The 17,233-nt window shown below is 36.7% G+C and overlaps 3 protein-coding genes across 4 annotated transcripts; all 3 read right to left on the bottom strand.

The window, feature by feature from the left end:
* Nucleotides 1-1,621: 1,621 nt before the first annotated feature.
* On the bottom strand, nucleotides 1,622-2,990 carry LOC139887787 (uncharacterized). The gene is made up of 2 exons (XM_071870843.1): nucleotides 2,375-2,990; nucleotides 1,622-2,226 (listed from the first exon to the last, which is right to left on the bottom strand). Exons 1-2 carry the CDS (start codon nucleotides 2,988-2,990, stop codon nucleotides 1,622-1,624), a joined length of 1,221 nt encoding a protein of 406 aa, XP_071726944.1.
* Nucleotides 2,991-5,530: 2,540 nt separating this feature from the next.
* LOC139887786 (uncharacterized) lies at nucleotides 5,531-9,291 on the bottom strand. Its single transcript, XM_071870842.1, has 10 exons — nucleotides 9,115-9,291; nucleotides 8,020-8,293; nucleotides 7,847-7,934; nucleotides 7,596-7,751; nucleotides 7,256-7,397; nucleotides 6,970-7,165; nucleotides 6,774-6,859; nucleotides 6,399-6,703; nucleotides 6,044-6,113; nucleotides 5,531-5,665 (listed from the first exon to the last, which is right to left on the bottom strand). The coding sequence occupies exons 1-10, from the start codon at nucleotides 9,289-9,291 to the stop codon at nucleotides 5,531-5,533; spliced, it is 1,629 nt and encodes a 542-aa protein (XP_071726943.1).
* Nucleotides 9,292-15,393: 6,102 nt separating this feature from the next.
* Nucleotides 15,394-16,621, bottom strand: LOC139890717 (probable WRKY transcription factor 50). 2 transcript variants are annotated; one of them, XM_071873626.1, is made up of 4 exons: nucleotides 16,357-16,621; nucleotides 16,143-16,203; nucleotides 15,779-15,917; nucleotides 15,394-15,647 (listed from the first exon to the last, which is right to left on the bottom strand). In XM_071873626.1, exons 1-4 carry the CDS (start codon nucleotides 16,489-16,491, stop codon nucleotides 15,527-15,529), a joined length of 456 nt encoding a protein of 151 aa, XP_071729727.1. In that variant the 5' UTR covers nucleotides 16,492-16,621; the 3' UTR covers nucleotides 15,394-15,526. The 2 variants fall into 2 exon arrangements, with proteins under 2 accessions (XP_071729727.1, XP_071729726.1); XM_071873625.1 differs by lacking the exon at nucleotides 16,143-16,203.
* Between the last annotated feature and the right edge of the window lie 612 nt (nucleotides 16,622-17,233).

The raw sequence follows: 17,233 nt of genomic DNA, 5'->3' as shown, positions 1-17,233 counted from the left end.
ACAATGCGGGGACCTTACCTTCACCTACATTGAGGACCCATTTATTGAATTCGTGTTTGCGAGTATCAACGTGACCATCGGCTGTGTATTCGTTGACCCTCATAATACGTGAAAACGTATGCAATTCACAATGTTGCCATAAATCTGACCTATTAATACACACATGAACTACTTCTTGTCTCTTGCCTTTCGTTACCACGGGGAGTATTTGTCTTAAGTCACCACCCAATAAAATAAGCATACCACCAAATAACTTTAATCTATTTGCATCATCTCTAGCACCCAAAATATCTCTTAATGTTTTATCTAACGCTTTGAAAGCGAATCGTTGGGTCATTGGAGTCTCATCCCAAATAATTAATCTGGCCTCTTGGATAAGTGCTGCAAGGTGCGTCTTTTGTTTAATGCCACATGTACTATTCTCCATTAGTTCCAGGGGGATCACAAATCGGCTATGGGCAGTCCGCCCGCCGGGTAATAGCAGTGACGCAATACCTGTGGCTTACAGATCAGATGTAATGTAACGTGCGCACGAAATGAAAGGGCCTGTTTGTGTAAAATCTGAATAATACTGTGAAGATTAATAAATGGATGAATAATAGACGTACCTGATGATGCAACTGCAAGAACAATTAATCTTTCTGATCTTAATTTTGCGAGAATGGTGTTGTATAGGAATGTTTTTCCCGTACCTCCAAGACCGTATAAGAAAAAAAGTCCTCATTTTTTCGGTAGCTGCATGTATAACCCTTTAGTATATTGATAGTTGTTCTGGGTTTAGTGAGCTCAAGAGGTAATCATGGAGTAAATGCATTTCTTTTATATTGTGGTTTAGCTCTTCTCGAATTAGGCGGTTGTCCATTTGTGTTAGGATAGATGGGTCGGGTTGTGGGAGGTCGGGGTAATCATCCAGGGACTTTCCATTTCTATTTAATAAGCCTTGCAATTCCAACAAACAATAATTTTTAATTTGTGCTTTGGTTAGGATTAGATCAGGAAAGTTAAATAATTTCCTTCTTTTATGCAAGATGTCGTCCGATAAAGCCTCCCAACTTGATTCCCATAGTTGTAGTGGTTTACCTACGTTGCAAAAGAGTAACATAATAACGAATAACTCGCGAAGTTGTGCACCCGTAGCCCATATTTTTGCTTCTGAGATAGCCTCAGTCCATTCCTTGTCGTCATTCACTAACCCATAGGCAAAGCAAGCGTCTTTAAACGTTGGGTGTAAAACAACGTTCACCGTACGTAGGTCTTCAAAAGAGCGGGGGCCCTTAACTATGTTTAGTAACATACGAAGGTAGTAACGCTCCCTCGAGGCAGGATTTGAGTAGACAATGCGACCGATGCAGGTGCGAAGTTTTCTCGAGCTCCATATTTTAGCGTCCTGATTCCATACATAATGTGTAGGGATTTTTGCATAAGTCAGTGTACGTGCAAAGTCATCTTCCTTGTTGAGTTCAAACCATTGTGTGAACATCGTTTCTTTAATACTTTCCCTTTGTAAAAGTGCATGTAGCTTTTGTGAGTCATGGAGAGTTATCGATTGCTGGTTTGGGAGGTGATAAGACAACTTAATGACCGATGGTTTAGAATAGTGGATGTCAAAGGAAAACAGCCTCTAAACAGCTTCGCATGGAGATAAATAACGACAATCTAAATAATTCCTTATCTCGTCAACGTCAATAACCTTGTCTCCACTGGCATCATCACCGGGAATCATATTTTCTTGGATGACTATTGTTGCTAGATCAGGACCCTTGTTTAAATACTTGAATAAATATTTGATTGCCAGAGATCGATTACACCACTCAACGTTGATATGGGCGTTGTATTTTAGTAACAGGTACCTGTTGTAGGGGACTACGAAGCCGTTGTCAAGTGGGGTGTTATTTTTAGTAAACCTGACACCATTGTTTCGTCTCCTATAGTTAGCATATCCGTCCTCGTCAATTGTGGTTTCTGCATAATAGGGTTTGGGGAAATGTTTGGAACATTGCCTATCAATAATGCACGGAGCATTCATGTGGTGGCCACCGCAAGGGCCGTGTAGCATGTACTCAGTAACAGCCCGAAACCCCTCCGGATCGTCTTTTTCAGAGGGGATCTCAGCTGTGATGATGTCATCAATGGCAGCTGGTGTCTTGCATTTGTGAGCAGCGATCAACCATATTAGCATATGTACATGTGGCAGGCCCCGTTTCTGGAATTCAATGATATATATACCTGTAACAATAGAATTGCGTTTTAAAAATGTCAGGATGTTAAAAATATAATAGAACGTCGGTTGGTATAGTATTATGTCTGTGCACATTTTGATAATCATATCAGGAATAAGTATAATATAATAGATGAAAGCAGGTGGAAAAAGTACCCGCTTGGCATGTTCCAAATATTTGTGTTTTCATTATGTCGGTCATCAACCCGTCAAGTTTCTGTTTGAATACTCGGGAAACAATGTCAGGTCGGTCGGCTGATTTTTGACCATCGATATAGGAGATCATCATATCAATCTCGGGCCATCGAGGGTTGGAAGTGAAAGTGATAAACAAATCGGGGTTATCATATTCCTGGCATAAAGCCATTGCATCCTGGTAGTTTTGAACCATGTAGCGTGGGCTGCCTGTGTGCGAAGACGGTAGAATAATTCGTTTCCCAATTGAAGTGGCTGATGTATCTCCCCGTGTAACAGCGTCACAAACGTTGTTGTAAAGTTCTAGGCGTAGCTCATTTTGGTTGTTTCTGAGCCACTTCAGCCTTTGTTCTTCAACATCTGTATAAGCGTCAACCAAGTATTGTTGGAATAGTCGACCACCTCTAAGAATCGTTGTCGCCTCACTTTCCCGTTGCTGAATTCTGTAACAGTAGTATTCTCTCATGGTGACGTGACTGCGGGTTGTTTGCCTTTTGCCACTATTCGTGTGATATGGTATCTCCTCGTGGTAACCGGTTTCCCCATATGGAAATAGCAATGGGTATTGCAATGCCATATATAACTGGTGAAGTTCAGATATGCGATGTGGGGCGCAATTTTTTTTTTTGGACAATGATATCCCGTGTTGAGTTACAGTGGCCAAAGTCCCCGGTAATTAACGCAGCGACTTCAGCGATGTTAGGCGTATTATATTGCCGTGAGGTTGTGACCTTTGCGAGTAGACGGAGACCACAATTAGACATTGCATTGTTACTTGACCAATCGCGTGCCATACGAAAGGCTTGTGCAATGGCACTTGATTCATCAAGCATGATAATAAGGTTATTCGTAAGTGCTTCGTCAAGTGAGTTTCTTGAATCAGATTCCACAAAGGCGGATATGCGGTTTTTAACCTCATTTTGAGTGTCATGAAAATAAAGCTGTACGTATTTTGGCCGACCTCCTTCTTCTGGTAATAGCGAGCCTATTTTATGGTATGCCTGACCACTGATTCTAAATGTATAAGGACCCCGGCCCCGGTTGACAGAGTGGTCAATTTTGGCACCGAATGACGTGAAAGAAAACATGCTATTATAAATCTGTATTTGTTCCCGGAATTTTGCGCCCGCAGGTTCATTGTAGTCAAGTAGTGTTTTTAACAGTGTAGGAGGCTCCTTTAATTTCGGAAGCAATACTTTGCCATTTTGGCAGCACATCGAGAAGGAGGGGTTTCGTGTGTTCTTGGGTTTGTTGTTCCTTTCTTCATACCACATTGTAGCATCACAGTTGCGACATCTATGTTTTGGTGGTCCGTGGTTATGATAAGACACACTTGAGCCTAATAAATGCATACAACAAATTTTTAGATGACAAAGTAGGTGGCCAAAGCGTAACAAACAGGTTTGTATGTTCAGACAGCCTAAGCACGATGGTCAAATAGCCACCCAAAGCAAACTGTGTAATTAAGAAGTACTTAGACAGCCGAATAAGTACCCGATGAATTCAACGCGATCTGTATGGCCGTTTTACCATGGAGTGGTTTCTGTCCAGTTGATCCACCTGATACATGGATAAATACAGTTTAGGAACTGGACTGCAGAATAGGAGAAGGGAAATATTATTCGGGCCTGGTCATGGCGGTTAAAAAGAAGATTTCCTGCCAGATGAAGTGTGTGAGTGTGGCTTATGTAAGTAAGTGCCAACAATTGGCTGATGAGTTTAATGTTAGGTGAGAGCATATACAGTACCTGGTTCCAGTGAAAATCTTTCATTTAACTTTAGACCACAAAACATCCGCGATTTGCCATCAGATGTACGCACGGTTGCTGAGTAAATTGATAGAGGACCATTGAATAGGTCTGCAAGGGATACATACTGAGCACTGCCTGCTATTTACATGTTTTAAAAGAAAGCAAAGGTAAAATTATGAAACTATATAAATATAAACATAAACATGTAAACAACAAATGACCTACCTTTAGCAATGTTGGTGGATGAGGTTGCAATATCAGTTGCAGGCATATTAGATGAATGATTTTGGGGTTGTGCAAGTTTTTTTTTTTTTTTTTTTTTTTTGGAGAGGGTGAAGTATGTAGCCTGATGAGGTTGCTGAAGGTTTCATAGACAATAGGTATTGTGAGCATGAGCATAATAGGTTGGTGAGGTTATAATGTAACAACAACTCTTTGTATTTCCAAACAATTTATTAGCTTTAGGGTTACTAATAATGGATGGGTTGGGAAGAGTTACAAAAGGCAAAGCTGAAAGGATCCCATAATTAATTAGCATAATAAGTAGTGTTTCTTAAAAGAAGCTGAAAAATCTGTATATATATATATATATATATATCTATACAGTTATATATATATATATATATATATATATATATATATATATATATATATATGTGTGTGTGTATATGTATATATATATATATATGTGTATGTGTATATATATGTGTGTATATATATGTGTGTATATATATGTATATATATATATATATATATATATATATATATATATATATATATATGCACATATTTATACATATATATACTTATATATAAATATATATACATGAATCTATGCATCGATACATTATATATATATACATATATATAAACCTACATCTATACAGATATGTACACTTGTTTATATATCTATACAGTTATATATACATTTACATACAAAAATATAGAGGTATATATATGTATCTGTATATATGTGTATATATATACACACAGATATATTCAAAGATGTAGGCCTTAGAGTGTCAGTATGAGTAGTATGATGCAAAGAAAGTTCCAGCAAGGAGAGTTCGATGAAGGAGGAGAGTACCAAAAAGAAGGGTGGGGGAAAACTAATCCACATACAGAATTGATGCAATTTTTAAATCACATATACATGTATGGCATTGAAAAGTAAGTGGGTATCTAATAACGCTATGAACGTATACAGCTATAAAAGCAGGTCTAAAATCTTTGTGTGTTGTATAATGGCAGCTTGTTACCATAGGTTCAGACAGTTCTGCAATCGTAACTGGAGACAGTTTGGAGAGCAATGACCCACTCCTAATAATGCAGGCTAAAATAGACACCCTAAGCATAAGACACCCCGCTACAGTCCAAATGCCGACACCTTAATAAGCGGTTCATAGTGGCTGACTGTTACCATTGCACCCAAGTTGAGTGTGCTGACTGGCACCGAATCATTTATTAATGGTACATGGATCTGGCCAGGAAACATATAAATCTGTACACATACTACAAAGAATGCCAGAAACAAAAAAGGTCGAGTTTACCCCCACTGGGTAATGTAGGCATCTCTGTCAACAAATGCCGGCATCTTTAGCTGCAGGCAAAGCCTCTACCTTAGAATGGCATTGGTGGACACAACAATCAAACACAAGGGAAATAGAATACGAAGTCATGGGCCAAAGATAATATGCCAGATAGGAGTGAACATTATAATCGAAAAACATGCATTATGCTATTAAAACTTGCATCATAAACAAACCAAAAAGTAGTGCAAACAACTCATGTTCGACAAATCCAACATCACAAAAGCGAGGGCTCAACATAATGAGCTATTTATTGACAAATAAAGGGAAAACTACTATTCGGGGCACACATCCTCCTTCTTAGGTGTGCTATCTTCACCAGCAGTCTCTTCATCCTCCGAGTCGGTGGTAACGACAAACCTAACAAATAGTTTAAAAGGCAATGTGAGAATCGAGACAGCATCTAAACAAACGACACGTGATATGTAGATGGTCATCTGTATATATATATATATGTATATATATATATATATATATATACATATATATGTATATATATATATATATATATGTGTGTATATATATATATATATATATATATATATATATATATATATATATATATATATATAAATATGAGGCTCTGTGTGTGTGTGCCCCTGCCAGATATGTAAACTAAAGGCTGCGGCAAAATAAGCAACTTACTTGCGCCAATTGACACGCTCCAAATCCTTTGCAGGCGTAGGAACCTCGATCAGCCTCTTCAGTGCTTTGGGTGGTGACAATGGCTGAGCAACTACACTGGATGACGCGGAGTTTGGAGGTATGGGGGTTTCCATGATTTCTGAGGGGGCCGGATGCGTTGAAACAGGCTCGTCTACATAAACCTTAATGCAATTGAAGCTCTCGTACAGGCTCTGATCATAGTACGATGCCGTCTTCAACAGAACCACCTTTGTGGTGCCTAGGAGGTTTGCAAGTGCATTCGGAAGTACAGTGTTACATGTTTCCTAGATACGATAAAGCCTGTTAGATGGGTTGCAGTGGGGGAACAAAGTGGGTGCAAAACTGGCCCATTACCTCATCAACTTCAGCTAGCAGAGCCTTGGCAGTGCTTTTTGTCACCGACTCGGCAGTGTCATCGAAGAGCACCATGACTGTTTTTGCTGTCTCATCTCGCACATCGCATATAACGCGGAACATGCGTAAAAGTAGTTGAAATTAAATCTGGGAGCCTGACTACCAAGGTTATAAAGGAAATCATCTTTAAATAAACACCCAGTGTTGCTAAAATGCGTTAAAAACCTCGTGTTTGGTTCAGGAACATTAGCCTGACATGATTCGCACCAGTGGTGGCCAGATCTCCTTTCTAGGCCCTTCCTTGCTTTACAGACGCTGCAAGTGTTGTAGTACCAAAAGTGTTTCATGCGGATGTTGACAATTTCCACCTTACACTTGAAAACGTCGGCTGTCTAAACGGGGCATGAAATAAATGTAAAGCAAGTTAGTGGGCAACATTAGATGGGAATAGTGGTTGAAAAGGAAGTTTGGGCGATACTTACGATGTTCTTCTTGCCCTTGCGTGCCATATCAAGTAGCTCTCGAAGTGTTCCTTCATTGGGTGGTGGCAAATGCCACCCTGGAGCAGATGGCTGCACAATTACAGGCAAGTCGACGCCACTGCAAGGACAATCTATAGGTAAGCTGACATGTATAGTAATACGCAAAATATAAATAAAGGCGGGTAATCTGAGCGGAACTGATACCTTAATCTCTGCCTGAAGTCATTTAGTGCCGGAATCTGGAGGTCGTCGATAAGGAGCGTGGAGGACGTGCTCGAGAGTGTGATAGTGTCTGGTAATCAATTCAGGGAAAAGTTAGTGACACATCTGGAAATTGTACCAAATATAAGGCTGGGCAAGGCGAAACATACTATTGTAACCACTTTTGACTGTAACTGAACTCATGAGAATGAAGTATGTTGCGGGCGCTGTGGGCTGCCGTTCAAGAAAAGCGGGGCCCAAACTCCCCCAAAGTGTAGTACGGATCGTTTTACCCCTGTAGAGAAACACAAATGAGAATGGGGATCAAGCGGTAACATAGGTGTGATGAAGGTGTCCAACCTAATCCACTAAGCCGACAATGTCGTTTACCTCTCGTTAGCCAGCTCGAAATCGAGAGTGTTCGAGCCTGTTTTATGTGGATCGGGTGCACCAATGTTAACAGCATAACCAACAACATCTACAAAAATAATTAGGCATGTGGGGCACATTAGACAGGAAGAATGAAATGTATGTAAAAATGGGAAGAGGGAAACATTTTATACCAACAACGAATTTGCCCAACGTTGGCTCTAAGTCCTCGAGTTCAATACAATTGAAAGGATGGCGGGTAAAGCCCGTGGGGTCAGCAGTGGGTTGTTTCCTAAGAAATGTTGTCCCGGTGAGCTCGATCATGAGGTTGTTATCCCTCATGATACGGTACTCATTTCGGTTCGAGATGACCTCAAAGCCATGTAGCAAGTAAACAATACCATCCTTGAGCCGTGCGATGAAGTGGTGTGCCACATTGCTTTTGGCAGTCAACTGAATGATGTTGCCCTGCATGACACATATGTGATCAAAGTTGTATAAATGAGTAAGACATGGAAGAAACGAATTTAAAGCGTGAATAACAAATAAGCTTACAATCCGATGCATCATGAACCTGCAGACATTGTAAAACATGAAACAGACATGTGGGTCCAAAATTAAATTGTTGCTTAATCAATAGGGTGAGGGGGAGATTTGAAAATATCGGGCATCTCATGTTTTCAATAAGTGGCCAGGCTATTAGTCATTATAGTCAACAGCTTTAAAAATTACAAAGACATTATAGCAAATATCACACAACTTTAAAAATTGCAAACCCATTATACTAACTCTAAACACTCTCTAATATAGAAAACTCAGGTAGTCAACATAATGTGGAAGGGGTTGAAGTAGCAGAAACATTTAAGCATACCAATGTTAGGGACCAGGGGAAACAATTGGCCAGGCTATTAGTCATTATAGTCAAGAGATTTCAAAAAATATCGGGCATCTCATGTTTTCAATAATTGGCCAGGCTATTAGTCATTATAGTCAACAGCTTTAAAAATTACAAAGACATTATACTAACTCTAAACAGTTTGTTATATAGGAAACAAATATCACACAACTTTAAAAATTGCAAACCCATTATACTAACTCTAAACACTGTCTAATATAGAAAACTCAGGTAGTGAACATAATGTGGAAGGGGTTGAAGTAGCAGAAACATTTAAGCATAACAATGTTAGGGACCAGAGGAAACAATCGATGCAACAGGGAAAAAACAAAAACCCTATACGAATGCAGTGATTATCGGATTTTAGAAATTCATGAGGTATATGTATAGATACCTTTTCATCTGAAGCAATAAAATCGGTGCTCAAATATCTCCCGTAAACCGTATGCGTATCCCAACTTCTGCAGATCATCAGCTTCACCTGGCATTGTTTTCCTATTTCCAACTCATTCAGGAAAACGATTGCGTTTATGTTAACCTGAGCTGCAACTTTTGATTTACCATCTGCCATTGCAATACCAATTGATTATTTAGTTAATATGCTTAACAATAAAGCAGGCAATTGAAATTTATAGCCATATACAATTGTACCGTATGGGGGATTTGAACCATCTGCTCAAGTGCAGATCCAATTGAAAACTAAAGCCCATCAATCGAATAGTTTACTGACATGCAGGAGTAACAGGCAATTGTAAGTGAGGCGATTCGTATGGAATTCGGACCAAATCATGCAATTGAAGTTAGATAACTGATAATTAGATGAATCAATGAAAGGGGTTATTGAACCATCAACAGAGAGGAAGAAGATAAAGCGGGTTTTTTTTTGAGAATTAATTGGGCATCTACAGGGGTATAAACGCCGGTTTTTTTCTTTTTTTTTTTGTTTTTTTATGTAAAAAGTCAAAAAACCTAAATAAATCAAGTATTTGTTTTATTTTGTGGGAAATATAAAAACTCATAATAAGGGGCTCATTTATTGACAAAAGGAGTCAGTTTTTATATATGTATAGATTAATATATGAATATATTAATCACAAAACTTATTTCATGTTTTGAAATACAAAGAAAACGATACGGTTTTAAGAACTGCAACGAATGTCTTTCAAGACTGCGAAATGATCGAATTTTAATAAAATAATTATTTTTAATAATTATTAACTTTAAGAAAAACTTATTTAATTTATTATTTATTTAATGAATTAAACTTGGTGGATTGTGTTTTAACGATCGACTAACGTTTCGGGAACTCGGTACGGTTAACGGCACTCGAAACGAATCACCTGAATGCGAGATAATGGCCAAAAGAGCCCATGGACTACCCCATGGAACCCATTCCTCCGAATCCCCCCATAAACCCCATATTGGACTTATTTTGTGAACTTGATTAATTAGTTGTGTTTGATTAGGCCCTAAAGACTAAATATAATTGGAAAATAAATCACTGGACACTTCCATTATAACCTAGCAGTCGACAGTTTCTTTTTCCTGGCCTCTCTTTGCTCGTCGAATAACACACACACACACACACACACACACACACATACAAAACACCATCATCAATTGCTTGTTTGCTTGAATCATCAACATTAAAGTGCTTCCTTTGATCGTTCTCTACGCGCTAGTACTAATTAATTGTGTTTTTGAGGTATAATTTCATAACCATAGTTTAATAAGTCTGAATATTATTATGATTACATAGTTCTAGATGTCTTATTGCTCAATTGATTGCGATTGTATGCGTTACTAATCGTTATAATGCTCGGTTTCCATGTTAGGGTTAAATCATGAATTTGATTGCTATACTACTGATATGGTGACTAAGTTTTTTGTAAATAAAAAGTGTCCAGATGAAAACCTATCGAAAAATTAATAACTTTGCTTGCAAGAATCGCTTGATTTCGTTATGTATAGCTCTAGTTATGCTTAAAGGAATTTTCGACGTGTTATTGTGCTCTAATCTGAAAACTGCGATTTGCGTGTTTGGAATTGATGCATGAAATGATTTCTATTGGATATATAATTGAAAAACACTCAAAATGGATTAGGATATCATGTTGATTGGATTTGTAAAACTCATTTTATGATTACTTAACCATTAATGGTAAAACTTGCTAAACAATGATTTTATCTTGAGTTAAAAGACTACTTAACATGATTTTTGGAAAATAAGCCTTTGTATTTTGAAAATTTCATGATGAGTAATTAATCTTTCATGTAGACCTTGTGTGCTAATTGTCTCTAGATGTCCGGATAATCGCACCCGAAAATGGCTACTTAAATCGAGTCGAATCTGTCTCGTTTGTACATATAATAGCCTAGCATGAAGTAGAAATTGTTTTGAAGCTTGAGCTTCTGATATGTTGTTAAATGAATGTTATGGAGCATATGTAATTTGTATATCTATCTCTGAAAACTCTACTTGCTATGTGCTTTATGCGTGCCGAAACCATAGGTATGGATTCTGTCTAAATCAGAAAGTCTGACTTGATGGGCGAAATTGTAAAGATTGGGTGAATGAATTTCTTAGATCTTTTTATAGATTAAACTTTGGGATTTTTATGAAATTCTCCCACTGGTCTAGTATGATTTTCATGTCTCTAGATTAAATGAGAATTTTATAAAACTAATGCGCGAACAGAAACTGAACTAGAAAGATTTGCATGCTACGTGAGTTCTAGGAATCGTACGATAGTTGGTCTTTTTAGAAATCTTATGACCTGTACTTATGATCTGGAGTTTATCATAATTTCTTGATGTGTCATTTGTGGATAATACTTGTCCGATTGCATGACTTTTATGAACACGTACGGTGACCGAACTAATAAACGTTAAATTGCTAAACGAATATGTGAAACTTATGAGTTAACCTTGGTATGACTATGTGACATCATTGACATGACCTACTGATGTAGTTGACTTAGGTTGACCAACTTGACCAAGTTTGACTTTTGTTTGACTTACATGAACTAGTTGAGTTTTACTTTACAAGTGCGCCGGTCTGAGCAATAGGACAGCTGTACTGTGGATCACACTCTATTGAAATAGACTTATGTAGCTATATATTGGTATATCTAGGTTACATTACTCGGTCGTAGTAATCCGACTACTCGTTACTTGTGCTTTATTCAAGTGCACTCAAGGTGAGTCTAAAGTCTCATACACTTTTACTTTTTGGGATGAGATAACATGTTGTTTTTAAACCGTTTTACGAATTAGACACGAGTAATAAACTCAATATACATATGAGTTCGATCAAAAATCCCTTAGCTTGAATATCTTAATTACATTTGTAAACTCGAATCATAGGGACGGATCCATTAGGTCTGACAAACCTCACTCAACGAACGAGTGCTTATTACTTCGTTACATATATGCTTGATCAGTGTATACTTATAGGTTAAAGGAAGTCGTGTAGCATTTTAGCTATCCGCGGGTTAGAGCTTTATATTCGAGTGCTCATAACAGATGTATAATTTTTACTACTTTGAACGAAATCTCGTGGTCTAACAAACGATAAACGATTTACTAAACCTGTAGATTCACTCATCAATTTTGTTGACCGTTTTCATGTTTTATCTCAGGTTCTTAGAGGTATTTGCTTCCGCTACTTTGATGACTACTTGCTTGGTTGCATGCTATGGATTGGAGTCCATCATTATCATTATCTTGAACATCTTACATTCGCATTAAAAACTATTTACTTTAAATAATGTTTGGGATTATTTACTTTTGTCATTAATGTTAACTGTTTTGAGTTACTTTACATTTAATGACAACGTCTTTTGAAATTAATGCGAATGCTTTTCTTAAACGTCTCATATAGAGAGCGTGACCGTTAACTGTGGGACCATGAGTTAATACACCGTTAATGGATTCTGACGCGGTGTTACACATTACATCAAATCACTGGCGACTCTATGTAGGATAAGTAGTGTTCCGTGATAGTGATTGTCTAGATTATTTTTGTTTTTAAATTAACTTAAAATTATATAAGACACCATTAAATATTATATAACATCTAACATATTTTTGGGACTTGTGATTTTTTCAGGTAAAATACCATCATTCACTAGGAGTCAGAGTCAATTTTTCCTGTGATGTGGTGAAAGATGGTGAAAGATGATGCCCCTAACACCGTTATCCTGTGATGTGGTGAAAGATGATGCCCCTAACACCGTTATCCTGTGATGTGGTGAAAGAGGCTTTAAATTTGACTTTTCAGGGTGTCAGTTTATTTCATGACAAGCAATTGTTAAATTTGATACCCACTCAAATTTGACACCTCATTTTAACCTAACTTTAAATCATATTTTATCACATTACTAAAAACCTTTTACTCTTATTTGACGCCCAAATTTAACATTAACGTAACACAACTTCAAAATTTAACTCTAGCAGGTCACATTCAAAATATTCTCTCTCATTCCAAAAACACCAAAATGGACTTCATGTCACAATCACTGTGACGGTGGTCTAAGCTACCCTCTCAATAGTTTAGAAAAAATTAAGACTCCTTAATTTTAATTCTACATTCGTCAATGCATCAAACAAAGTCATTTTATATATAGCAAAATTACATTAGGCGTCCCTGTAGTTTACCTCAGATTTCATGCATTGCCCTAATTTTTTTTTTGATGTGCGGGATCCCTGTACTTTACGCTCGTTTCGCGAGGGGTCCCTGCCACTAACAATTGCTAAAAAGCTCGTTAACTCATGACATGTCCAACGCACTTAAGGGTATTTTAGTAATTATATGTTTATCTTCTCTGTTAACTACACTATATTCATCTTCAATCTTTAATCTATATAAAAAACATGTAAATATTCTTCTATAAAAGTCAAAATCATAAACTTCAAAATCAACCAATATTTCTTGAATCACTTGATATAAACCCAACAAACCCACATAAGAATTATATTTAACCAAAAACAGTTACGGATGAAATCATCGTGCTGAAATTCCAAACTATGTAAATATTCGCACATACGTTATCAAATCCATCTTAAGAAAAATCGTTAAAAATTCTAATCTTTAGAAACTTCAGAGAGATGACAAATCGAAACAAAAAGCGAAAACCTACATAGCTATTACAATACACGCCATTTTTGTGCATTTATATTGTAGGTAACCCAATTAGATCTAAAACCCCTTTATGTTGTTGGAGCATAATCAGTTATAAAAAGATGAAAGTCATCGCACATAGGAAGTAAACAAACAAATTCTTGCTTATAACCCTATGGGAACCTCTCTCTATCACTGATTGATTTTAGAGTACTCAGGAACTCATAAGCTTATATGTATGGCATGTTTTTAGGCTAAACCGGTTCAACACTTGGTATCAGAGAGCGGGTAGTAGGTCCTGGTCTGTAACAAGAAAGTCGTAGGGGTGATCATAATCGATTACTAAATAGCAGCAGTAGAAAGCAGTAAACAAAGGCAGGAAGAAACCGCAAATATTAGCAGAAAAATATTTGCAGAAAGAGTAGCAGTAGCAGCATGGAGAAATACCAAGCAATGGTAGCAAGTAGCCAACAATAGATAATAGTAGAAAGATCTGCAAGCAGAATATTTTCAGAAAAAAAGCAGTAGAAGCAGCAATGTGAAGCAGATTTGTAGAAGAAATTAGCAGGAAATCAGCAGGAAAAGAGCAACTGAACGCAGTATGCGAAAGCAGTAACTTGTTATTTGCATGAAGGTTAACTTGAACATAAGCAATTAAGGGATTGATTGTTCAAGTAATTGGTTATGTCATGTTATGCTAAATGGCATGGTTGTATGTTCAGATTAATAATAAGTTAGAATTAATCAAAGTCTTAGTAGTTTTAATTAATTGTGTTAGGTAGTTTGAATTAGTTGGGAGTGCTGAGTGGTGACTGAAACTTAAGCAGAATAATGGGTCAACGTAGGAGTTAGTGGTTAGTTTTGATAGCTATTTAGTTGGGCACGTTTGTTTTAAAATTGCATCTATACACCTATTTGTTTATGGAATGAATGTAGAAAAAAGCAAATAACGATGTAGTCCATGTGTTTTTTCTTTGTTTTGTACTCTTGTTTCATCTTTGTATTTATCATGATCCAACAAATGGTTAGCATGTAGCTAAACCGATTAAAGAGGGTTATTGTTGGAGTTTAATCGGTTATAAAAGGATGAAACTCATCCCACATGGGAAGTAGAAACAAATATTCTTTCTTATAACCCTATTGGAATAGTCAACAAACGATGGGCCCGTCGTTCAAATGTCGAGTTCTCCGGAGTTGTAGGATGCCACCCGACCTAAAGAAATCATTTCATTCGGAGTTCAGCCGGAGATCGGAGCTGAGCCATATCGAAGAAAGACAACAATTGTACAGGTTTGGGTTTTTAAACATGGCATGTTTATTTAATAATTTTTTACATGTTTATTGAATAATTTATTGACTAGGTCAGTTGTGGACTTATAACCGGACCTAAAGAATTTAATGATAGGTACTCTTCGTGTAACGAGTGTAAAGTACGAGGACTTCACACATTAAAAATAAGTTTAGGGACTCGTATAAAATCTTGGATAAACCACAGGACTCCTCATGTAATTATTCTATTTATATTGTAAGAAAAAGATCCATAACGTTGGGTACTGAAAAAAAAGTAACTGAAATACAACCCTCTTCTTTCAACAGAACCCAAAAAATATACAACACTTTAGTATTCACTTATCAGTATGATACTGGTGTGATTAAGCTTGTATATATAACAGCTAATAATAAATTAAATACGTTGATGGTTATGGATGCCTTCATAGGTTGTGATTACAAATCGTACATCATCTATGTCTCTTTCAACTCTCTTTTTAACTGAACATCCTTCAGCAGAACAACGATAATAATTCCTGTTGGAATATTTGTTTATACGATATTAGTACTATTTTTTTTACGTCATCCATATTGAACTTATAATTTAATGTGAAATAGTAGCAATATCTATATCTATTTATTTAATAAAAGACGTTTAGTTTAGTACCTTGGGTTTGGGCTGTTTTTCACCATCTTCTTTCCATACTTCCTCCACTTGAATCCATCATCTAGTATCTCTACCTGTGATTGAGTTTTGAAGGCGACTTTCGCTTTTGTACCGCTTTGATCTTGCAGTTGCACGCCACCTAATAACATAATACACCTTTTTATATTCTTTAGATTCATTATATATCACGGCACTTTCTTTTTGTCCATGTTTGCAAGTCGTATACGTTTAAATGATCAAAGTGTATGTCATCTAGTTTACATAAAAAATTGTGTATGATAATCATTTCCTTATCCTAGAATAAAGAAAAGTCATTTCTCTACCCATAGTGAAACACCCCAGAGTAGAGAAAGTCCACTCTTACAATGTTCTATGGATAGGTAGATTGCTTCCGAATCCGAATGGACCTCCGGCCAATAAGTAGGCTGAAAAAAACAGTGTGAGACGCAATGAAAATGATAAAATCAAATTTCCATGAGTTTTAAACCCGTTTGAAGTTCAATTTAGACTCTAAGCGACAGTTAAGTCGCAAATAAATCGACGCTTGCTTCTAATAATTAAATGAGTTTAATAATTACCACTACTATCTCCTTGAAGGTGGCTATTAATGCTACTGCTTCCAATAATAGACTGACTTCCATCATCAATGGCGGCTGAAACGTAAACTTGCATATGATCTTGATACTCAGGGACCATGGGTGCTTGATCTTCATTCATCCACTCATCAATCATGAGTAAGTTATCAAAAAATTCACAATTTTGGTGTACATCATAATATTCTTTATCAGGTGAGTCATCTGATATGTAAGTATTGGATTTAGACATGGGATCATATGCATCCATGATCATATTTGCTTTTGCAAGTTAGGTTTTCGGTTGTTGATTTATAGTATGACTACCTCTTTCCTATGACCTTCCTTTACCTATCCAAGAAGTTTCGTTTTTTGTCATGTTTAATGGTACGTGGCAACAGTGGTTGCATTTAAAAAATGATACTTATAAGGTCCCATAAAAATAGACGAAAAAGAATTCTTTGATGTTACCTTAGTAGATTAGTTTAATTATGGAGTTTAAATTAGGAAAGTGTGTAGGAAGATGGTGAATTAATGGGACTTACGTTACTAGGTTGCTGACGGCTATATATGTTTGTTAGTGAGTAGGCTCATGGCATTGAGAGCTAAAACGGATAAAGTTCTCAATTTGACATTTTTCTCTATTTGAAAAAGAAAAAGACTTTTCATAATAAAAAAGAGTTATATAAACATGTCAATATAAAACTTTTGGATTTAATTGTGAAAAGTAAAGTAATAAACTTGACTTGAAAAGTCAAGTGTGAGCAAGACAAAATTAATAGTGTCATAGTGATGAGACAAACAAGACTTATGAGTAGACTCTTGTATATTGGCTTTAAGGCTTTTGTGGCCTCAACTCAACCTCTTTTGCAAGTTTTCAACG

Source organism: Rutidosis leptorrhynchoides, chromosome 2 (assembly GCF_046630445.1).
Source record: "Rutidosis leptorrhynchoides isolate AG116_Rl617_1_P2 chromosome 2, CSIRO_AGI_Rlap_v1, whole genome shotgun sequence".
Classification (NCBI taxonomy): domain Eukaryota; kingdom Viridiplantae; phylum Streptophyta; class Magnoliopsida; order Asterales; family Asteraceae; genus Rutidosis; species Rutidosis leptorrhynchoides.
This window is presented reverse-complemented; position numbering and strand designations above follow the sequence as displayed.

What these genes read in the sequence shown, in the direction of transcription:
- LOC139887787 (XM_071870843.1), bottom strand. Translation starts at nt 2,990, where the DNA reads ATGGCATTGCAATACCCATTGCTATTTCCATATGGGGAAACCGGTTAC. An exon ending in ATTTGGAACATGCCAAGCGG is followed by an intron (nt 2,227 to 2,374) that starts GTACTTTTTCCA and finishes CTATTGTTACAG; the next exon opens with GTATATATATCATTGAATTC.
- LOC139887786 (XM_071870842.1), bottom strand. Translation starts at nt 9,291, where the DNA reads ATGGCAGATGGTAAATCAAAAGTTGCAGCTCAGGTTAACATAAACGCA. An exon ending in CTTGCCCAGCCTTATATTTG is followed by an intron (nt 7,398 to 7,595) that starts GTACAATTTCCA and finishes TATACATGTCAG; the next exon opens with CTTACCTATAGATTGTCCTT. An exon ending in GCATTTTAGCAACACTGGGT is followed by an intron (nt 6,860 to 6,969) that starts GTTTATTTAAAG and finishes GAGATGAGACAG; the next exon opens with CAAAAACAGTCATGGTGCTC.
- LOC139890717 (XM_071873625.1), bottom strand. Translation starts at nt 16,621, where the DNA reads ATGGATGCATATGATCCCATGTCTAAATCCAATACTTACATATCAGAT. An exon ending in CCTTCAAGGAGATAGTAGTG is followed by an intron (nt 15,918 to 16,356) that starts GTAATTATTAAA and finishes TTATGTTATTAG; the next exon opens with GTGGCGTGCAACTGCAAGAT. An exon ending in AAAAACAGCCCAAACCCAAG is followed by an intron (nt 15,648 to 15,778) that starts GTACTAAACTAA and finishes ATATTCCAACAG; the next exon opens with GAATTATTATCGTTGTTCTG.